The 24,733-nt window shown below is 37.7% G+C and overlaps 1 protein-coding gene across 3 annotated transcripts; it reads left to right on the top strand.

Moving 5' to 3' along the window:
* Positions 1-333: 333 nt before the first annotated feature.
* On the top strand, positions 334-23,841 carry LOC141899447 (protein quaking-B-like). Of its 3 annotated transcripts, none has more exons than XM_074785771.1 (7): positions 334-618; positions 1,879-2,015; positions 4,199-4,315; positions 7,256-7,399; positions 14,581-14,701; positions 17,992-18,021; positions 19,352-23,841. In XM_074785771.1, exons 1-7 carry the CDS (start codon positions 348-350, stop codon positions 19,732-19,734), a joined length of 1,203 nt encoding a protein of 400 aa, XP_074641872.1. In that variant the 5' UTR covers positions 334-347; the 3' UTR covers positions 19,735-23,841. The 3 variants fall into 3 exon arrangements, with proteins under 3 accessions (XP_074641872.1, XP_074641862.1, XP_074641883.1); XM_074785761.1 differs by having other exon boundaries at positions 19,322-23,841; XM_074785782.1 differs by lacking the exons at positions 14,581-14,701; positions 17,992-18,021 and adding an exon at positions 14,753-14,867 and having other exon boundaries at positions 19,322-23,841.
* Positions 23,842-24,733: the final 892 nt, after the last annotated feature.

Genomic DNA, 24,733 nt, shown 5'->3' with positions numbered 1-24,733 from the left:
TTTCTTGGATTGGAAGTTAGAAGTTGGGTCTTTGAGAGAGGATGAGTGGACAGAGATGAGTTTGTGCGTGTTGAGATTTTGATGAGCGAGCAATTGTGTAATAGCCATTGTAAGTTTTAATGCTCGAATAATTCAACAGTTATGTATACGGTAATGATAATAGATTTATAAATTGGGGACTAATTAATGACAGATCACGTCGTAGCTTGTTGCTCACTGTGAACCTAAAACCACCCCTTTCTGGCGAAGTGGAATAGTCCGTACGCATGCTCAGTCGAGTGCACGTGTGTCTATAAACAAAACTTAGAGGGATAGTTGATTAGTGAAGTTCAGTCAGTCGGGTCAACATGTATAACCGCAAGCAAGTCGAAGATCTTATAAACTCTACAGGTTTACACAATTTGGTGCTTCCACAGTCCCCTCAGTTGGGACCAGAAAATAACAATGTTACGGGTAAAAACAGTTGTAATACTGGCGGTAGCGGCAGTAACAGTGTTCCTCCGATACAACCGGACGAAAGAACGACTCCAGAATACTTACAACAACTTCTAAAAGACAAGAAACAAATTCAGGCATTTCCAAATGTATTCCAACACATGGAGCGACTTCTTGACGAGGGTGAGTATGAATTATATGTCGCCTGGCTTGAATTATTCGTCGTATTTTGTCTTCATTCCCGTGAAATGTTGGAAGTTTTCTAAAGTTGAGAAAGCGAAGAATTTGAGAAAGTTGAAAGAATAGTAATTTCTTTACAATAATTTGGTATGGGTTTGGTAGCAAGGCTAGGGTGGATTAGGTGGTGATCTCAGGAGTCCAGACCTGGCTTTGCCTTTCCATCGAAGTGATCTTTTCCGTCAAGACGGAGATCGTTTAACTTGTAAATCTCGCACTCATACTCTCAGAAGTTGCCACTTCCGGATGTTTGTCTACAAAAATATCTAACCCGAGGGCGTAACCATGCAGAATTTCAATAAAGGCCTTTGACTTGGCTGTTTTACCCAGAGAAATGTCTTTTCTGGGCCATGCCTTCTAATTTTTAAGATCTGCCCCTGAGCCACCTGCTCTATCGATAATGATTTTAACCTGGGGATATTAATATCATGCTACTTTGCTACACTTACTATCCATGACTTCGAAATTAAAGCCAGAAAAACTATCTAATTTTTTTAAGCACTTGTAACTTGAGGAAAGCATTGTGGGGTAGGCCTGATTGAACTTCCAAGTTGTAGCCTATGTGTGGTGTACTAAGTTATACAGCAATACTTGTTTCGTCCTGTTGCTACTGTTAAAAGATCCCCCATGTTTAATGTTGAATACTTTCTACCTAGGCCTATGTATGGGTAGCCTACCTTCTTAAGAAAGTTTTAAGCTTCAATATATCTAGGTCTCATTCCACCCCATTCTATTCAATGACATTAATTTTTGACATAATGCCCGTTTGAGACTTGGGATTAGAAATCATTCAAGCAAGAACTATAAAGGAGTGTTTAAGCACGTATAGTACTTCACAACTTTTGTTGTGTGTTGGCATGCAGTAGTCTGCTGCTTTGTGTCACTGAAAGTTTATAACTCGAAGCTTTGCTGGCCTATACTGATTTGTACTGGCAGTGTATACAGAAATAGAATGCTTCTTGCTACCCCTCACCTGCGTTCAACAGTCTATTGCAGCATAGATTTGTTACTATTTTCAACATGGCAGGAAATTGAAAACAGATGTATTAGTCATATACCTTAATGTATTGGGTCGATGTAATTGATAATATCCTAAATCTTTCTGCGCCTTGAGAAAATAGAAATCATGATTAACCTTTTCATAAAACCTCCTATCAGACCAATCAGAAGAAAACTGAAGTGAAAGATTTGTTTTATATATTTCAGAAATATTCAAGGTGCGACTTCAGTTATTTCACATTTTCCTTGCCAATATGATCGAACAAGTTGAGCTACCTACAGCCACCGGGCCAGTTGTCACATTATCAGATAAAGTCTACGTCCCAGTAAAAGAGTACCCTGATGTAAGTACCGGTATTTTATATTCATCCTCATTTAACCAGCTAATGCTCGGTGTATCTTCAGGTATTTTTAAGGTTCTTAAGTTATTTAGTACTTTCGAAACAAATGGGGGATAATTCGAATTGATTTTCTAATCAGTAGCTCGCAGTACTTGCTTTTGTTGACTAAAAGAATTCCTGGCTCTAATGATAAGAGATATTCTATAAATCTAAATCCTCGATTTTTATTCATATATTCATCATTACCTGGGTAACACATTGATAGGATTGAGCAACTCTTGATTTATCACGAACGAAGCCGGTGAGTGGAAGTCGATGATATCGTGTTGCAGGCGGATTATTTTGGTGACGAAATACGAGGCATAACATTAACAGTAATGTCGTTTGTATTAATGTCGATGCCAGATACAAGATAATCCCTCTGGTTATTCATTCTAGTTGATTTGTATCTCCACTTGGCTTAGAAAAAAAACATTCTTATATCCGTAGTTCTTGCATCTTTTATTTGAAATAAAATCATTGGAAGTTTCCAGTACTAAATTTGAAATAATTTTATTTTAAGTTAGTAGTCTAAGTACTGGACACTTCCAATGATTCTCTGACGTAAATGCGATTGAACGAAATCAACTCAAAGTTTACCTGCCGCTGCTAGATCATTTAAAGTATTCCCCGGTTTCTGAGTTGATAGAAGAGAAGATGAAAGCGATTTTAAAAAGCCACCCAGCCCGAGCGTTCGTATAATTGAATCTGGTTTTATAAGGTGAAATTTTCCCCAAGCGCTGTTTATCGCATTTTCTATTTTGGCGTGAAAATTGAAGTTGACGTTATCGGTGACAGTGAAAATGTGTTAAAAGTACCTCGGAAGTTAACCCGCGACTGATAGGCGTAACTATGGAGATCCGATAATTTGAAAAAAAAAATCCGATTAGTATAAGTCGGCGGTAATGATTATGATAGGGCCTGTTTTTGTGTTTGAAGTGTTACTGATTGCTCAACTGTGACAAATGAATGAAAACTATGAATCTACGGTTGATCAACAGTGATGAATTAATTATTACACATACCGTACTAGTAACAGGTTTCTCAATAGTTTTATCCCCCTAATATTGTAAATCGTTGGTATGGGGCAGCGAGTGCCTATTCAATAGATCTCGAGGTGCATCATTGACACAAAGTGAATTATTGAAGTGAATGTATTATTATTACGGGATCATCCTTCATAAATAGACCTACATGCCTAGACACACGAGGATTCCTGGCGGCCTGTTGCTATGCCTGGTAGCACTACTACACAATGAAGAATGCCACTGCTTATGTATCAAAAGGTCCTCTCTAGGCCTATAGCTTTTTGATTTAGCTATTTTGTGTAAAATAAATGTATCCCGATACAGTTGATTCCTCAATATTTGCTCCATTCAAGGTGAATTTTTTAAGAACATATCAGATTCATAACACGCTCTGCTTCGAGTTGTGAATTATTTACACATTCCTAAACACTACCGACTAGGCAGAGCCAATAACTGCTAGTACCCAATTACTAGATAATAGTTAATTGCAGTAGATAATTGAAGATCTAGTAAATCTATTACAGTTATAGAATCTATGTGATTCACGATTCGGCAAACAATCTTCTTAATCAATTTTCTTCGCAAATGGATGCATCGATTTTTGAGAGAAAGAATGTCATTTTTCGTAAATGTGACAGAAAAATATTCACCCTTACCGAACTCTCAGCGAATAAGAAATTTGTCTTGGCTCATTAACAGTGTGCAATTAGACATTACTGTCCTATATAATAAAGACCTGTATTCAGCGCAGTGGGTTAAAATTCCTTTAATCACCATAAACTCTTCCAGTCCCGAAGGCTTTTTGGTGAAGATACGCTCTAAACTGTGGATATTGTGGATTGGCTGCACAGAATAGTATGATCACTTTTGTAGTGTTTGCTCACTTGTCATTAATGCGAGCCCCCAGAGGGAAACCGTGAAACTTCACTACTTGAATCATTAGTGTCACATGGCTATTACTATAAAGTGCATGTGCCTGTTTTTATGTGTGACTGGTAAATCCCTTACGGCGAGAGATTCTCTTTTTTAGACGACTATCATTCGCGGTTCGGGGACTTGTTGAACAAATGTTTGCAGTCGTCTTATGTTCATCGCATCTCGTTCTATTTCTCTTTTCAGTTCAACTTTGTCGGAAGGTTACTCGGGCCTCGAGGGACTACGGCGAAGTTTTTAGAGCACGTTTTAAATTGTAAAATAATGGTACGAGGACGCGGATCAATGAGGGATAAAGCTAAGGTAAATAGATCGCGCTAATCTTACTAACGGAATTACCGAAACCGAATCATCTTGTTTGTTCTCGAGACTCCTAAAAATTCCATTCACGATATCAGGTCTTCCTACTGTTGTCGATAGGCCATTGACAGAATGATGTCATTGATCTTATTATACATGCTCTTTGGCACTCTTCTACTGACTTTGACTGTCATCAAGACCTCCCTGGACCGAGAAAACTTGATTATCTTCGGGTGATGTCATTTTCCTCCTGTCATTACCACAGTTATCAATGAGTGGCGAACGCACTTTCTCATGATCAGATCTGGCAGTCAGAACTCTATTGAAAGCCAATTGTGGCCCTGTCAGTTTCGCTAATATATTAGATCATTCAGACTTCTCGTGCCTGAAGGATTTTCTGCGAACATTCCGACAAAAAAATCTCTGAATAATGATTAATAATTCAATATAAGAGATATCCGTACGAGAAACGCTTCCGTTTCGTTACATTAGATTTTTTTTCCAGCAGGCGATATCTCATACATCCGAGCTGCGTTCGCAGATTGTCGAGACATCTATACTGCGCCCCGCTCGAGATGTCAACTCTGATGATCCTTCTGTTTCAGTAATCTGTACTGTTAAACTGTTTTCCATCACGCCTCATTTGATCTGTTGTATGTGTGTAATTGTGGTGCTAGTTTCATGGTTTGGATCGTCGCTATTATATTATTTCCGCTGTCCGGCTCGTATCGGCGAATGCTTTCTGACAGATCAGTCATTTCTTGTTTCTCGGCAAGTTTTATTAGACAATCACATGAAAATTATGTCCTCATGGAATGGCGCTTATAGACTATCAGCGTTCAGCAATAAGACCATGGCCTGACTTGCTGCAGTAAATGAGATTTGTCGTTATATTGAGTTCGTCTTGATTTATTTGAATTTTACTGGGTTTTTGCGTGTTTTTTATTTGCTACGGAAACGCACAGATCACATACCGCATCACATCGAGCAGTTACTCTTTGTTATTACAATCTTATAACTAGAATCTTACGTCTATCTATTCGTATCGCCCTCTCTGCCTGCACTCTTCGTATGCCCCTTTATGCCTCCCTAGGAAATAGAAAAATATGTGGGTGTACTGTACCAAATTGTCTGCACGGAATGTTATAAGCTGTAGTCGGCATGTAGAAGGAGTTGAAGCAGGTATAAGCCGGTTATATTTCAATGAACTAAAATCCCATCGGGTTTTTTAAGCGAAGAAGAAGATGATGATACGTAGATTGTGTACATATTCTGCGTTGAGTTTTAAAGGTTTTTTGTGTTTTGTATGTGATGAATATATCGTGAGATATGAACCGGTTGTATTCATCAGTCACATGCTCAAGTGTCACCTCCGGGGCTCATTCAACGCTTTCGTTTATGAATATTTTATTGTCTTCACAAATTTGATAACTCTTCGCAAGATGTTTTCTGGTTTCTTGCGTTCTGTATTTTTGCATATGAACTGGTATCAGAGGAAATAGTGTTCATCGCATCGGCGTTGTCTTCACAGTTATTGCGTCATCACCGCTTTTTAATCTTGAACGGTTATTGTTACCCATCATGTTTGTCGGTTGTTCCTCAATATGCGTGACATGCTTTCCTCTGTAACAGGTCCTTGTGTTAACATCGCAGTTACTCGTTGTTCTGGTAACAATCTACTGTTTCATTATGAACAAGTCACTCCAGTTTATGTGTAAGTGGTTCACTAATTACCGATGGATGAAATGCATTCGGTGCAAGACGTTCAATTGCCTTTCTATTTCCTCCCCCCCTCCCGATAACCCTTGATTAAGACTAGTATCACAGATATGTTAAATGGCCCGTGTGGTCGAACACGGGAGTTGACCAGTTCATTATCTAACCATAAGTGTGACTAGAATTATTTTGCTGTATGCAAGTTGAAGGTCTTCGAATCTGTCTCGGGAAAATTTCATAGATTAGCACTTCGCTGTATCCCCAAATGTCCTTTCACGGGACTAGTGTCTATTGCATACACAATGATGGAAGATACCGTAGATCTGTAGAAATGTAATCCTAGTGGTAAATACTGGATGCGGTTATTATCTTTAGGAAACCATGTCAACATGTGAGTGCCTAGAGAGAGAGAGAGAGAGAGAGAGAGAATCTGGCCTAGATACAGACGACCTGCCTGTCTCAGCTGACTAAACTAGATCGAATTCTCTTCCCTTGACTGATGAAATAAAATGAAATCTCATACTGACTATCATCTAATTACTGCCTTTAGAAGACACGATGTTCTGAATTTATTCCAGGCCTCCTAATTATATATTGTTCAGTTCTGTATTAGATTCGCTCTCGGTGGAAATTTGAACGTGTAATGAACTCGATGGATCTTTCTTTTCTCTCCCTAAACCCGTTATTTGCCGAGTCAAATGGTCAGCAAATATCTTTCTTCTCGGGGGTGAATTCTCGGTATTCTCTCTGCGTTCAGATCGACCCATGAAATGACCACGACCATGTCTTCCTCAATTTTCACTATCCGTCTGAATTCTATAAGGGAATACTGTGGGTAATTACTGTTGTGCCGTTGTAAGCCCGATTATATTATTAGCCAATCAATCATTAGATTGAGAGGTATATAATAGAGGTTAAGATGCCAAATGACTGAAAGTTACTGCGGGAATTGCCAGAATCGCTATCTCGGTCTCCACGCGTATTTAGTTTCTGTCGCGATTTTATCTGAATATTTTCATGAATCATTTCGTTCTCTCACTTTCTAACGCTGAATGTGTATATGAATTCATCGTCATCAGCTTCACTGAATCTTCACTGAATCGCCAGTCAGTTTTCGCGATTCGCGTTCCTGTCAGTTCATGCCTGATTAGAAATAGTTTGAAATCTTTGACGGATTGCCTTTCTGTCAATTTTCTTATTCTTTCGTCGTCTTTTTATGTTTTATAGGAAGAGCAGCAAAGAGGCAAACAGCACTGGGAACATCTTAGCGACGAGCTACATGTACTGCTTACAGTCGAAGATACACATGAACGAGCTGAAATACTTCTGCGAAGGGCCGTAAAGGGAATTAAAAAATTCTTAGAAGTAATAGTAAGTAATTTTGGTATACGTACGCAGGGTGTCGTTAGATCTTCACCAGGAATAGCTTTCGATATTGTTTTAATGTGATTAACTTTTTTTCATCCCGTTGTTCTTAAGAATGAATTCAATTTCGTGATGAAATGTTTTTCATCGGGTCGGGATTGTTTTACTACAGGAACTGCACGAGTTCCATTATAACTAATTGATTTTATCTAATTGCTTAAGTCATCCGAGCCGGTTTCTTAATACCCAAAAACAATGTCTATTAGATTGTAGTTGTGAAGCATTTAATTTGTTTAATGCATGCTTGAAATGACGCGCGCGTCGTGATTTAGTAAGAGACTTGTCATACACATAACACTGTATAGTGTGATATATCGAAAAACGCGATATAATAATTCATTCACCATCGGTCAGGTAGATAATCTTCCTTAGAATAATCGCCCGATAAAATGACAATACTGCGGAAATTGATTACGAGAGATACGACATCTCGAAGCTGGTGGTGTTGATGAGAAAGTGCTCCCTACCTCCTCGCTCTACTCATCCACTTCTCCATATTCCTCCTGTTTCAAAATTTATTACTTGCAGTCATTGATAAAACTGTGGCGTCATCGTATATTAGTCTGGCTGCTGTTTTTTCTCTTTGACTAGAATTCTAATGATTCAACAGATAGTGCGCTATCGCTAGGTAAAGGTGTCAGGTATAGATAATACAATTTGGTAGCGATGATTGGGAAGCACGGCTGACCGAATCTCGCGAGGATGTCTGATTAAATTCCCTATGCCGACTGGCTAGCAAAATGCATAACCACTTGTGGTGGCACTACACTGAAATTCAATTTCATACCGATTGCAAGTACATAGTAGTGTTCGATGTTATTAGGCTGCATTTTTTAAGGCCTCGATAGTTAGGGACCACGTGACATTTTATTTATACACCTCCATTTCCTTCGCTTATCGACGCGTAGAAATATCTTTTCTTGTTTAAAAGCTTTAAGAGCTGTATTATCCTTCTGAGAGGCAAATTGCATCTATGGGTTTTTGATAAATTGACTAAAAGCTGCTCCGTCGTCGTCGTTATTGCCGAAAAATGTTTTTAGCTGTTTATACGATGCGAGTTTCATTGCGTCGCTTCGGCTTAAGGCATTTTATCAGCAAAGACAAAAGCATCAAAAGATTAACTTTCCCTCTCCGCATTATAGATGATTTCCTTCCTTTCGTCGTCGTAAACTCTTTATCGATCTATCCGCTTTTATATTAGAAGAAAAAGATATAAATATCGCGTGATTATGATTGCCCGCTGTATCGCCGTAAATTTGTGATGATTTTCTTCTGATTTTCTTAACATTTGATTTCTGCTCGAGGGGGGCAGTTTCGCCGCATTACAACTCGCGGATGAGTAAAGAGAAATGTATTTAGTATCGATTTATCAATTTCCTCGGCTTTATTACAGCGATCATATACGGGCAGTGGTTTGTCGAGCATTGTAACATCTCCCCGGGGACGGAGACGGCCGGTCTTCAAAACGGCGATTCTCGCTTACAATACTCGAGAAATAAGAGTTGGAGAGACGGAAAAAAAGAAAGCGATGAGAAAAAGCAATTGGTTGTTTTGAAAACACACGCCGGTACTCTGGTGTGCAACTCATGTTTGCTATCTCATGGTTGACCGGTATACACGATTATTTATGTATGTGATGTGTATTCTTGGGGATACTGTTTCGTATCTCGAAGAATATTAGATCAAGGTATAGGCTTTACGAAAGGTCGATCGGTTTCTCTCGAGCATACGGAGGAAAAATATAGAGCCCTACGGTAAAAAGCTAACGTTATGTTGGAAATTTTTAAGCAGCGCGTGTCAATTTGAAAAATTTAATGGAAGTAGTTTGGTTTTATGTGCGTTGATTGTCAAATAATTGTCTTCTCAACTCGGCATATGATATGCTGTTTCGAAAAAATAACTGAATTTATTTTCATCATTAGTTTGGCTAGAAAACATTTCTCTTCTGTCTAGAGTTAGATGCAGTAGCAATTTACGTTTGCTGTCGTGGCCCGAGGGCTGCCATCGGATGTGCACAGATTTTCGTTTATCAAATCTTTCGACGCGCTTTGAATTTCAAGGCAGAAGGGACTCGGATAGAAAATCAAATTAGCCATTACCACGTAGGAATTCGATCTAAAACGATAACTTAATGTAGTAAGAAGACTCCACCCTCATTTATCTATAATAAGAAAGGCCACAGGTTGTATTTTTGGTAGAAAGCCTAGAACGACTGTTCCGAGTATAGAAATTTGATTTACTTGCTTTGTATCACCAAGACGAAGAATTCTTCTGCTCATAGTCGGTCATAAACGTGTATTTCACAAGCAGGTGGTTTGCTATGCGCTTCGCGAACCTCCGAATTACTTCTTGCGCGGCGCGTATGCGAAATCAGTTAAATGAAATAATAAAGAACGCGTGGTGTGTTACGTAGATAGAAGTCATAGAATAATGATCAACAACAATTCGTCTCGAAGAAAGTCGTCAAATACATCATAAAATGTGATACTGTTATCGTCAGAACCTTCGGCCACTGTCTTACTTTATTACCTAATGAATCTTTTGACCGAATAGAAATTGGCATTGCTTCTAGCGACACTATTACTCATCAGCTAATGCCCATTATCCGGCTGCAATTTATAAGCTCGGATGTATAGTTCAAAATCTGGTCACAATTCCTTCTCGGCAATGAATGTAGAGAATGTAGCTATTGCGAACAGCTCGAAGGTATAGCGGTATTGTAGACCCGCTGCGAGATACTACTTCATATTACTGCCATTTTATGTTACATCATTTGATATCTTCGTGTTTAGTCTCCGTTTAAAGTTGACGTTCGATCTTCGAAGTTTTCAATGAAATTCTCATGAATAATCGCGCGTTTGATTAATGATTACAATCGAATTTTGAAAATGTCCGAATACTAGGGATGTACGCGTAAGATAGCGATGTATATGATACAGTGTTTTACTCATCTTCTAAATATCGATAGTCATTAAATCGTATCAGTGATGTAAATCTCATTTGGTTGGGACAAAATGACGGTGTGATTCGTATCGATTTCCGATGTTCGTCGTGTTTTCTCGCGCCCAAGTAGCGTTAACCTTTGTTATGAGAAAACAAGCACCACATCGCAGGCAATCAACAGGACAAAATTGATCCGCACTCCTCCGGAAAACTGGATTCTAATTACCGATGTCGTCGGTGGATCGCTAGTCATCAAGGATTCGCGTGGATCTTTTCACTTGGCTGTCAATTTTTCGGGGCTGCATCCTCTTACAGCGGTTGTATAGCCGTAGTAAGATGGAGAAACTGATTTGTACTATTTCACTCCGATCATTGCCTCTTGATGGTGAAATGTAGTAATCATTGTCAGCGAATTGTCTCGCTATTATCCATCTTAATTGGCAATTTATCTTGTATTTACCGAAGGCAGAAGGATCGTAGCAATGTTCTCTTCGCAACCATCTCCCGCGTCGTAATTACTAAGCAATGATTCTACGCTTTATTGACTAAAGATAGTTTCTCTTGACTTGTACTTGAAATTTTTTAATCAACCTCATCGAAAGGTGCCTTTTGATATATATTTCTCTTATGAGATGTTTGAAATTTATTTGCATTCGAAGCAAATTTCAACAGTTTTTGCGTAACACGGTTGACTGGTAACTACAAATCTCTCGGAACATATGACATTTCTTAAAAAGCCATTAATTCCAGATGATATGTGCGAGGTTTCGACGATGACGACGAGATTGGTTTCGATCTCGTTCGTTCCGGGGACTTACGCAGATTAGACGCGACCGGGGCCTCGTCGTCACCTGTATTTATTACATGGATTAAATCGGATCTCGTTTTCCTGTGGTGAAAAATCGACATTGTCATTGCGGGGATTTGAACGTCGAGAGTATGCTAATCTCGGCGCTGCCTCTAGTATATGTTCCGGCTCTAATTTCACGGTATTTTGCCAGGACACGAGACCCGATACTAGCCTCGCATTCTCGACGCGATGATCGGAAATGAAAGTATTGATATTTCCGAAACTGACGAAAGAGAACAGTCACGAGTGACGAGTGCCTATTCTGAAACGAAAATGATATTTTCCGATATATATTTTCCTACCCAATTAGGCCGCTCAGTCGCGCTTGTTGATAAAAGAACATCGATTTTTTGTCATTCATGTTTTCGTATATTAATTCGAGCTAATATTAATTGTAACTTTATCAGAATCATTGTCACATTCGCCGGACTCGGTGAAATATGACGATGTTGATGTGTTTTTCTTGCGAGCTGTGCCTTGTTATGAATCGTCTATTTTCGTCCTGTGCTCGCGCATTAATAAGTCGGATTGCGATTTTTACCGTAATTGCGAAATCTTGTCCTTGTGTAAATGATGCCTATCGTCGCGCGGGTGTTTTTTTTATACCGTTGGTCATTACAAATGGATAAAACGGTGATCAGTTGAATACTGATTCCGTACATTTATCACTGAAGTCGCCGGCCGTGAGGTGTTTGATTGCGTTGCAGCATCTGGCTAACAAAGTGATTAACCTGTAACTGGTGATCAATTGGCCGCTGTGATACGTTGCTTCTACTGCTGCTGCCGCTGCTGTCGACGTTTCCATCACAGACAGTTTGAGCTTTGGGAAATTAAAACTGTCGATGTATTGCCTTACTGCAGTCACGAGTGCACCGACGCACCGGGTTTTCTACCACGCCAGTTTTTACTTCGGTGACTGAATGATTTTGCGTTGTGTTTTAGCTAACCGCCCGGAAGTGGTGGCATGTTCCGTCGATAACTTTTCCATTTCCTGTTGGCTCGATCCTGGTTTACTACATCGCTGTGTCCCCTGTCACCCGGGGGCCCGGACAAATACAAATATTCTTAGAATTGATCAAAGTGTCTTGTTGAAGTAGATTTTGTCATGCGATACTTCGATGAAGCATCGGTTTAAACCTTCACACCGGCGAAGCGAGTTGACCAAATAGTTGAATTATTGACCCGATGTTTATTGACGATATCCTTCTGTGAAGCTGCATATGGCTGCTAGACTTCCCTGTGCTAAAATCAATGCTGTTTTCATCTGTTTAGATGAAGCGGTTGATTGCCAGTCCACAAGTTCTGTCCATTATCTGAGCTTATTGCCGGCAGCTTCGGGTATTCGAGCCTTAAGATAGTTAACTACTGTTATGTGATTTCCATTTATTTATCAGATGAATATCGATTTGAATTTGGCCAAACCATTTATGAACAGTTACTCGGGGCAAGCTGAATATGTACTTGCAGTATATAACTAGAGAAGAACTGATGAGATTTATGGGTTCTTGGTTTTGCAAACGTTTATGCCGAGACCAGTCAGTGACAAAAGGTGTTCTGTAGATCTGCCCAAACATTTTAAATGCCGTTATGAAGAGATCCTTTTAGAGAAATCTGCATATGAATTGCATATTGGAAGCTATTGTCAATTGAGCTATCTATTTATATAGGAAATTCTAAGAAAACAGTAATAATTCTCGTTTAAACACAAAACAGGTTGTTTTGTGCCGTCTTTTAAAAGCCTCGTTGGCCCCTATAATACAACTATCTACCAGGTACCGATCTTTTCAAAGTGTCTCTACCATTTATAATGATAAATGTTGGGGGAAAATGTCCCAAAAACTCTTCGTCACCTACTGAACTGACTTGCTATGCGGGGATACTATTGCACAGTTTTCTGATGAATATATTTACAAATGAAGCATATAAATGATGATGTTATTGATGCGAGACTAGCTCTAGCTCACATTCCACTGACTTCCTTATTTATCAAGAGTATCATTCAATCATCGTTTATGTTTTTGCTTCGATGACCACCGATTTTTCCGGCCGGCGGATATCTCGGTTCGGGCCGTATAGTTCGACGGCGAACTTCGGAATCTTCTGACTAGGCTCATTTTCCTATGACGTTGTTAATTCGCGACGATAAAATTGAACGTTGAAAATTAGGTTATTATTGACTAATGGTGTCGGGCGAGGCATCTGATAGGACGTGATTCTGAAAAATGTCGGGATTTAGTGACGTTTATTTAGCGTTCAGTCACGTGTGTGTCGTGTATGTAGCACTCGTCATCGGTAAATATAGCTAGTAATCTTCAGAAAATTTCGAACTTTAATTTTATCCCGCTCGCATTGCCAATAATTATTTTGCATTATTGGACGCGATGTACTCGAACCATGCTCGAACACTCTCACCGAGTACATATGAGTAGTTTTCAAGTAAGAAACCACTTATAAAAAGGTTTTATGTATCTATCGTATAAACTGATGATGTTAAGTTATGGCCGAATGATGGAAACAAATGAACGGCTTTACGAAATGTTTCATCATTTATGAGTTTATTGAAGATTCTTTCTGTTTTCGTCGCGCGAATGTTCAATCAACGAAGCAGTAGGGATTCAGTGATCATTTGTTCGTCTGTCACTACGAGTGGTTTTTATCGTTGTTCATCTTCGTCGATGTATTATATTTTCACGACGAGATGATAGTTTTCCGCCTATTGTAGATTATTCTATTTGTCTCCGGCTGTCCTCGATAGAGAATCGTGATTTGTATCCGATGGTCGGCGTCGTTGTTGCTGATGTCCGATGTTTTACTGATTTAATCCCGTTGCTCACCGCTGCAGCGTTTCACGATCGTTTTATGGTAATTTAGTATCGTTACCGGCGCTGGTTTAAAAACATCCGTTGATTACGTTTGGCGTTGTGTTGTAAATCGAAATTTCCAATTACGTGGAATTGAACGAGTGCTAAACGCTGTTTATGACGTTTTATCGAGTCAAATCATATTCATTCCACCGCATTAAATCGCTATGCTTGAAGTTATGCCCAATAAAGTATCAGCAAAAGCCGCTTTTATTATAAGGGAAGAGGATCGCAAATTTATCCCTGCCAAACGACAAATATTGATATTTTTGATTAAATGCGTAAAGTAACTTTTTGAAGCTAAATCATTTTTCATTAAATCTGAATAATGTTTTTGTATTTATCTTTATCATGTCTTGCGTGTATTTTGTTTGTTTTGAATGAGTTGTTTCGAGTTGTCGGGAATCAGCAGGTATGGCGTGACACCAGCAATTTGTACGGCGTTATCAAAAACTGATTGTTCGTTTTTTTAGCCGGAAGGTGATGATCTGTGGAAAAAAATGCAGTTGATGGAATTAGCCACGTACAACGGTACATTTAGATTTGACCGGCCGCACTTGTTAGCGCCGAACACGTCAGCAGCTCTGGGATCACGTAAGTTCTATCTTTATTCTAACAACGCTAACCGTGTTCGTCCATTTTCAGCCGGAGGGGCAAGACGAGCTCAAAAAACGTCAACTTATGGAACTCGCGATATTAAACGGAACGTACAGAGATACGAGCAAACCCTCCACATCTTCTCAGCAACCTACGGCATCTCGTAAGTCGCAACGGGAGATTTCACTCGGTGCCGAGGCATCTCCTCTTTGTCGTTGGCATCTTGTTGGCTTGTTCATTCCGCATGCTTCCTCAATTCTATTTTCTGCAGCGATCCAGTGTTTTTCAGCTTGATTAGTGGTTTTATTATTATTATTATTCAGTGTTGCACTATTCGTCATTATATTATCATCGTTGTATAGTTTATCTACTGTTTTGTATTCATCTTTATTTTCCTCGTTTGTTTCCACTTTTTTGTTGCATCTTGAATTTCTCATTTCACGTGACTTTCACACCGATCTGCTTTCTGATTCTTCACTTTCATTTACTGTGATTCCTATTGATCAGCTTTCTAAAAACGTTAGTCTACTTCGAAAAATCGAACGATTTAACGCAATCACGACGATAATCATTTTACAATCTTAACGCGTGAATCAAAACAACGAATATTAGCAATTTTAACTTTAACGAATCACGAATAATTAAGATCAGTATGAAATCGAACACAACGCCTTCTAATGCGTCTAAAGAAATAGGTTGCTTCGTTTAAAAAAGTGAAGAAGAAATTTGTATCGTAAGAATTGTTTGAATATGATGTAGTAAGTGATATCGCGGTTGCTCTATCAATCATCCGTGAATACAAGATCGCGTGATATGTCCAGATTAGTCGCGTACAATTATTACAGAATGAATATTTAATTCGTTCATGTATTACCTTACCTATCCGATGAAGTGCGTGTAAAGTATTTGAAGTTATGAAATCGCGGCTAAAACGATCCGAGTTCGACTTCTGCTCGCTTGAAAAATGATTAACGAATCTTCAGAGAAATGATTATCGCATGTTGCATGATGAAACTGTATTCCACGTGTTATGCATGATAGATTAATTTAGCGTGTTATATTCTCTCTCGAGGAATAACGTTTCGATTCATCGCCAGTCATCTATTGTATGAATTAGATATAAAAAGTACAAATCTACCCGTTAGATTGGTAAACCACAAATTAGTTTTTCTGTAGTTTACCGATAGATTTTGTGAAGAACGCTGCGGTCCCCGAAGCGCGTGAACTACACATGCTCCTGTTGAAGTATCTGAAGCTGGTTGATAATATCAGTTCATTATATTTTTATTACATTTGGCCTCCCTTATGGCCCCTAATACCTTAAGAGCATCATAAAGTAGGATTACAGGCACGAACCTGATACAGCGCAATATTGAATGCGATCCCGACGAAGCGAGTGCGTTCTCATATTTGCCAGCGCTAAAATTTTTGATAAAATCTTCTGGTTTTCCCTTAGTTTATGTCGATGCAGTTCGCTTCGCATATTTGATAAAAGCCCATTAGAATTGGATGTCTTTCAACTAGACTGTGGAAATAACGTTCAAATCGTCAAATGAGTGATCCTCGTAGAAGCTCATAATCTCACTTCCATCCAAGTCGCCAAATTGCACTTGGACTGCGCAATAATCCTTCGGATAACAAGACAATTTGCATCGCGTTGCAAACTCCCAATTCATCAATCAGTCCACGGTGTAATGGGATAACCAGTGCCTGGCATTGATTGGTTCTCGTCTGATGGACAATTTCCACCAATTTTCACCCACATCAGTTTTTCAATAAAGCATTTTGCAGAAAACTCGACCACTTTCGGTGATCGGGGTTTAACCGCGGATAGCTATAATCAGACTGCGGTTAGACCGACCGACCGACTGCGCTTCCATCATCAATACCGTTTTCTTCTATCGCTATCTTCTCTATTTATTCTCTGGTAACTTCCTGTCTACAAACTCATTTCTATCATCTTCATTCTATACACATTTCCGATGCTACAGAATCGAGTCTCTTTCTAGTGTCCTTATTCTTTTCATTTCCAGTATTCATATCGGCCAGTCCCTCTTTTTGTTTTCCATTTCATTTCCTATCTTTTGTACTTGATAAGTGATGAGTCTATATTCTCTTCCCACTTTCATTATTCTAAAACAGCTGCTTCTCTCTAAATTATATATTATTTATTTTCGATCGATCGACCCGTAATTGGAATGTTGCCGATGTGCTGAAAGCAATCAAAATTCCTAGTAGCTCGGCACCGGATTCTTTAACTACGGGTTATTTTGATTAATTTTCTATATCGCGTCTTAATAATCTTGAGCCGATGATATGACATAATCGTATTACAGATTATGATGATACATTTCGATATATTGTTCGTTTACGTCGGATCTGGGACTAAAAAAATTCCGAAAGAAAACCCCGTAAAAGTTGATATTCCTTTGTGAAAATATGTGAACTGTTTGTTGATTGATAAGAAACTCTAGATTGTCTAGAACCGGAAACTTAAACATAAGTAATAATCTACAAGAACTTCCTACTTGATCATTATTAACTACGCAGTTTGGAGAAGACTCTACTTGACATTTGAAATGGATGTTCATCGTCGTCAAGTACTGCAGCGATGTTTTCAGTTCAATGAGACGCAGCCTCTTGACTATTTTTATCACTTGATTAGCCGGCATTGATGATATTTCTTAACTGGAAAGATCAAAAGAAACAAGTCGGGGAACAGTTCTTGAAATTTCCTGTTGATATTCCAGTGTTTGGTGGCGTCGCTTTTTCCTACAGTTCAACGAAGTAATTCTCGACATCTTCAATTTGATGCAGTAGAAACTCGTCTAAGATTTTTGAAATTTATAGAATTGATGTCGCCTTTACGGATATCGTATTAAGCCCGGGACGGTTGTGAAGGATTTATGCGGGATTCGGTTTTGTTTCGAAGTGGTTCCGATTTTTCATGTTATGTCATAGATGCTGGAAGTTAAAAATGCTACAGTGAATTATCGAAGTGAATCAAAGCGAGGACATCATTCATTCATTCATTCAGTGCTGCTGTTGCTGCCGTTACCATTTGTTCAGCTTCTATCAGGTGTTTTTTTAATAAGGTTACGGCGCTATTCTTCGTTCATCTTTCATCTGGTCAAATACGATTTCGTCATTATGATGACGTCCGTCTCTACATCAAAGTTTCGCCGATAACATCACAAACCGCATTATACCATGTAGGCGGAGTGTATAATTGTTTTTTCCTATCTTCGTAAAAATGTGATCCATTAACTCCAAATTATCCATTCCAGTGAACCCCATAATGATGCACCCCAATGAAAGTAAGTGGTCAATTTTAATCGGGATTTCAATTCTATTCGGCTTCTTTAGAAATACTCCTATGCCTAACACAATATTAGGCTGCTCTCGATCCCTGTTTCAACCAAATATTTTATATTATTTACCCATTCCCTGTAGTATTTATACTCATGATAATTTATATGTATTTATGGTTATGGTGATGGGTATAAAATGTAAGCAACCTCCCAGAATTTCCTTCCATTTTTGTGTTCATGCCTGATTTGTTATTGTTGTTGTTTTTTATTTTTCTTGCATGCATGTGTATTGTTTGTTATTTTGTCAATGTATCCTTGTTAAACGATGATTGTGTTACAAAAAAAAAAACTTTCGCAAATTCTTGACCTTTCAAATATTGCGATCGAGTAAGAAAGTGAAAGCGTTGAAACGAAATAGATTTCTGAGAGACAACGCATCAAAGAAGCCTTTTAAAGATCAGGATACGAATGTTCACCCACCAGAAAATGAAATAATTTGAATGAGTGGTTTTTCGGTCGATTTATTTTCCGATGAAAGATGCTGCTGATTTTCTGATTCATGTTACAAATTTCTGATTCACCGCTAGATAAATGTCTCGTCGTAAAAGCGTAGTCTGGATAACGTCGCGACTGAAGAGCGCTTCTTCAACGGGAGTTCTTAATAAATATTCATATTCGATGTATATTATTGTGTATCGAGTCAGCAGCATTTTGATTATAAACCTGATGTCTTATCGTTATCTGGAATCGAACCCATCAACTTATTCCATCAAATTTTATATGGCGATACCAGAAATGAAGTGAATGTATTCCGTTAACGTATATTTTTCCGTGAAGAATATAACGCTTCGCGTTGCGAACGGGAAATAACCATCAATTTTCTTTGATCGAAATGAAATTGGGCTTGAAATGTGAACATGAATCAAGGGCTGGTTACTGGTGTTCGTCATATACAGAAATCGATTTCATTTACAACCGAACGTTTCCAATTACACATCGCGTAAAACCCGCGAATCAAACGACGAAACTTCGATAAGAATTATACAATCGACTTAATCAACGAAGAAATAATTATTTGTTCAGCAATTTAAAATGTTCATTCAAATTATCTTTGATGATACGATTAATGAATCTCGACGCGGTAGAGTTTGATACGATCCATCCATCCCGACGAATCAACACCTATTCTATAAACCTGGATGAATCGCTCGGTTGATTCATCGGATGCGATGGACCGTATGAATTATGCATGTTTATGCATGTTGCATGTAATTGATAGTTGTTTTTTTTATCCACTCGATTCCAGCAATCATGTCATCCCTTTCTCAACTCGCAGAGCCGCCAAGAATCATCCCTCCACCACAGTTCGCCGTCCCTCAGATGAGATCTCCGACTCCAGCTGGTGCTCCGATCATACTCGCTCCACGTATGCCATCCATCCCGACGTCCACTGCTGCTAGTCTGGTCAATGGTATACCGACGATGCCGCAGAATTTAACGAATATGATGTCGCCGACCGAAGGCGCGATGCTGTACGGTTCGCCATACGACTACCCGTATACGCTGACGCAGATGTTCGAATATCCGCACGGAGCAACTTTGGATCAAAGCACCGCAGGTAGACCATGTCATTTAATGATTAATCCGTTTCTAAACGGTCCGCATGGATCCAATCCGCAGTCGAATAGACAAACGGCTCAAGTTAGCGATAGCTCATAGATATTGATGAGAAAGTCCCGGCCCGATACGACTTAGACTTCACGATTCGAGATGTAACTTGTATTTATAGCTTGCGCCTATATTATGTCAATTTATCCATTATATAATAGTTTGATTGATAAACGAGGAAAGTTTCGTAGTAAATATTATTATTAAAGAATGATAAATACGGTATAGAATTTTACCTATTTATATATTGTGTAGGTTTTGCTTAGCTTTTTCAGTATTATTTCTTTTTTTATTATTATATTGGAAGCTATTTGTTATTATTGTATTGAGATATTGAGAATTTAGTTTAGTAAACCCACTACGCGGACACTGCGTACTGAAGCCGTAAGTCAGAGAGAGTGGCTGTTTCTCAGCAGCTCTTCTAGAATGGCTAATGTCTCGACTGAATGAAGAAAGAATTCGATACCGGTTACTCTTTCTTAGAGAGGCAGCTATTCACGAATAATTAAAACGAAATCTTTGAAAAGATTTTATCGCTAAAATAGACTATAGAAGATAGAATCAGTTTAAAAAATGCATTTTACTCTATCGCCTATTGTTATATCATTCCCTATACAAGGAAACAGATTTTATTTTGAGATATTTTTGTTGTAGTATGAGTGTTGTGATGATTATTATCACAACGGATGTTGTTGTTATTGGAGACCCGTTGTTCTGCACAGATTTGTTGCAGGCTTGAAGCGATCGTCTTGGCAGTATTTCTGCAAGATACAAAACACACTATTGACTATTGTAGTAGTAATTTATTCGACCAAAGTCTTTCAATTTGTTGACATTTTGTTGTTGAAATGTAAATACATTACGTACAATGTATATATAAAAGATTAATACTATTTTTTGAGCTTCTCTACCAAGCTAACAAAATACTACTAAAACCCGGAGATGGTAGCTCATACGAACCCGCTCTAAACTTTCTTAAACTTATCAGTATTTTCCCATCAGAAACATCTTGTGTTGCGGTATTTTGGACTAGTGTATTGAGAATGCCACTGGGTGCTGAACCCAGCATAAATCAGTGTTAAAAGCTTTCTCTTTTGATGACCATGAACTTTCTTTGCCGAGCTAGTTGCTGTTGGTATATATTCCCACCGTGTAAATGCCAATCTAAATCATGTATTCTCCAAACATACAAAAAAAAATACAAGCAACTTTTTGGCTGATGGTTGCAAGCATGTGTTTTGCTGGTATTTCAGCTCCTTTAGCACAAAACTCGATGATCATTAATCACATTAGTATGAGCTATTCGTCTCCTTCTCATAGTTTAAAAAGCCCACAACCCAGAGAGGTATATATAATACTGTATAACTCTTACTGACACGTCAAAATAAAAGTATTTTTAGCAGATTTTACATACCTTTGTGGAAATAAAACGTGAGCATGATGAGGATATTGACCTTCGTTCATTCTGACATTTTCATACTGAATCGGATCTCTTCGCTAAAATTCTAGTGCGTCTTCGGTTTCTTATTACGCCCAACACGGGATCGATAGGTGTAATCATTTCATAGATAAAATCAATGTTGTTTTTAATGCTCCCAACTTCACCCCGATCCCTGAGTGTCTAGATTTTCCTTTCCGAATTTTAGATATATTTGGATGCGTGAATAATATTTCTATACTAAAAGTTTTTCCTATAAACATTGATTTAGCCTGGTATTCGAAGATTTCTCTCTCGAGAGAGAAACCGGAATAGCTTGGCGACTTCAGCAAATTCTTATCGAATTTCTCACACTACCGCGAAGGTAACATGGATCTTCAAGCATGCATGACGCCAGTAACAGCGAACTGATAGAAAACAGCGACTCAAATTACTTTGTTTTTAACCCAAGCGTAGTTCACTTAAAACAACTTCATAACATCTAAATCACTAAGGTTCGAAAACTGGGATGTTATCATATTTGTCTCTTAATAAAAGTTGTAATGAACGTTTAGCTCCTTCCTCATCTTGCTCACTTTTAGATTTTCGTTGCGATGTTATTTTAACAATAATTTATTTGAATAATAATGATAATAATAATAATGATAATCCTATTTGGAATGTTTGCTAATCCATGTGGCCTGTTGTAGGTGCTGTCCCTAAAGTACGGAATACTTTTTCACGAGAGCATCCTTATAGACGAGTAACCCTCCAATAGTAACACACCAAGGTTAGTTGATTAACATGTGTTTCGTTCTGACTTTCCACACTTCTAGATTCCTGTAATTCACTGTTTAATATGACTCCGCTAAATATGATTGAATGGCATTATATTTTTCGTCAAGTTTCCCTTCACCGCCTGAGTATGAAACATCTGGCATTATTGACTACCTGAGCTGTAGAATTTTCTACTCGTGGAGGATGATTCTTATTTTTTGATTCATCGACCTCTAGTCGACATAAGCGGAATTGTCAAGAGCATTGAATGTTGGAATTTAGTGGAAGTTCTTTTCGAGTATGCGAAAGGAGATATTTGTTTATTTGAATAGACGAATCTCTCCTTTCTCTGCGTGCGATATGACATTTTTGCTTTCAGCCTCTTCTGGGACTGTAGGTGTTTTATGACTTATTTTAAAATCCATTTACTTTAGTTGCTTGTGCGCGCGCAAAGAAAGTTACCTTTGCCTTCGTCATTTGAGGCTAGCGAGCCCGAAATCCACATCCAGAATGCGGATGTCATGGGAATGATTTTTTATTCCATGTTTTATTGTTATAAGTTTTGTTGAAAGTCAAGAAACGCCTACAGTTTCATGTATATAGAATTAATCATAGTATTTCTTTTGCAGGTAATTTGTTAGATTATTGTTGTGTATTTAAAGCGCATAATGAATATATCTATATACGTATGTGCATTTGTGGTTTAGGGTTCATATTCATGTCATATTCTCGATGATGAATACTTCAACATGTTTTACTCACTCATCTAGCCCCACATTTGTAATAGTTTTGAAAGTTTTGATCTAATATTATTGAAAGGAGGCATAAACGATAAACCGTTATCCGTTAATGCAAACAAAATCTATCACCTATTTGTTCGTCACGATTCTGTGCAATATTTTTCAAATTCACTTCTGTCTCAGAATTTTTAATGTAGAAAAATCTAGATTTAACAGTAATAATAACATTGAACATTGATCTTCATAGCCTTTCTATTAGATAGAGGAATTTTTAGGGTTTTTTTTAATTTGCCTGGCTAAAAGTTTTATATTATGAATATTAGTACTGTTAGCCTTCTAACTTGATTAACACAAATGAAGTAACCTAATCTATTGTTTTCATACACAAATGTGGGGTTAACCAGTCCTAGTCACATGTTAGTTAGACTGGTTACCAGTGAGTAGTAAAACTGGTATTTGTTCATCTGTTGTTAAAAAAAAAAAATGTAGTGCGTGTTGAAGTACATACGTTTTGGTATAAAAAATCAGTATCTATACATTATATATTGTATGTTTGATCGAGTAAGAACTGACTCCTCTCAGTAGGTCTCAATTAACAATATTGGATCGGAAAACAACTAGGGGAAGTTCAAGATTAGTTCTTCACAATTGATTGTGTATCAGTATTCTTATATCTTGCTGTTTGTATCTACAATGGTAGCGAACCATTAGATCTTAGTAGTATTAGTTACAATGTATTTGATATTGCGCGGCGTGGTGGCCCTTAATATTGAAAGTATTATCATTTTTGTTTTTTTTTTCTTCTATATTTTTATATATTTTATCGACAATATCCCGAGATGGGACGGAAGATAATAATTCAATTTGATCTAGTTTTCATTTTCTACAAGGAATTACATCCCTTGTTTGTTAAAATATATATTGGAATATTTTAGAAAGCACTTGTTGAAGATGTGTTTCACTCAGATTTAGACTGTGGTGGGGTTAGATATCTGTCAATAATATTATCCCTATGATTTAAGATGTTCCGATGTCTTAAATTGTTGTATTTGTTTACCATATTATGGAAAGTATGTTACCAGAGAATATTATGTTATATACAAATTTGCACTTTGGAAATAAATGATATTTTCAGTATAATTACCATTTCATAGTATTGTAATTTTTGCGTATTTGGTTTCACATTCTACAGGATTCCATTTATGGATATATACGTCATAAAGTATTTACTGAATAACCTCGTCGACTGTCTGTAGAAATATTGATCAATTCAATGAAATTTTGGATGAGAATTTGGAATTATTAGTATTAGGCTCTCGATTTGCACTAACTCTACCGATCAAATCCAATGTTCATAATTCTAACTAACCTCGAGGTACTTTTTTGATACTAACTTTGTGCAAATTTGTGTATTTTATACGAATTGTATTGTAATATACATAATATATAAGCAACCCGCTTCAGTTTAATATGAAAATAAGAACATTTAAGCACAAAAAACACCGAGATTCCAAAGCTTAATACTTTGATTGCATGCCTTCTTCATCTCAGTAGCCTGACATGCATGGTAACAAACCGGGGTTCATTCCAATAATATATACCGTCTTAGATGTATTATATACAAAAACCCCTCGTCGACTATGACATGTTGATATTTTTAATATATGGGATATGTTTTGTATGTACTTTTTAACTTGTGATTTTAATAATGAGTTGGTAGTAGAGAAGAGTACGCATTTGTGTTGCATATTCTGACTCTCCCTGTTAAAATTCTAATCAATTTAAAGCATCTTTTTGCTGTAACTTGGACACAGTTTTTAATTATACGGGAATTTCATAGCGCTTTGTATAAGAGATTTCAGAACCGGGCATGATCATACATGGCTTTCACAATATCTAACTTCATAATGCATTCATCATTCAGGTGATAATTATATTAAAACTAATTAGTACTTCGTAATATACATCATGGATTTCGCTTAGATCAGGAAACCATTGATTAGCACTTTATAGATACATTATGAATAATTAAAACTTGTGTCCTTATAAGCCGATGTAATATAGCAATTCATAGCACTCTCTTCTCTATCTATTTTATTTATTTTTATACTCTTGT

This window comes from Tubulanus polymorphus, chromosome 1, assembly GCF_964204645.1.
Source record: "Tubulanus polymorphus chromosome 1, tnTubPoly1.2, whole genome shotgun sequence".
NCBI classification, from domain to species: domain Eukaryota; kingdom Metazoa; phylum Nemertea; class Palaeonemertea; order Tubulaniformes; family Tubulanidae; genus Tubulanus; species Tubulanus polymorphus.
The sequence above is the reverse complement of the archived record's forward strand: the minus strand, read 5'-3'. Positions and strand labels throughout refer to the sequence as shown.

Coding starts and splice junctions, on each gene's coding strand:
- LOC141899447 (XM_074785761.1), top strand. CDS start 348: ATGTATAACCGCAAGCAAGTCGAAGATCTTATAAACTCTACAGGTTTA. Junction 619..1,878: donor GGAGCGACTTCTTGACGAGG/GTGAGTATGAAT, acceptor TATATATTTCAG/AAATATTCAAGGTGCGACTT. Junction 4,316..7,255: donor CAATGAGGGATAAAGCTAAG/GTAAATAGATCG, acceptor TATGTTTTATAG/GAAGAGCAGCAAAGAGGCAA.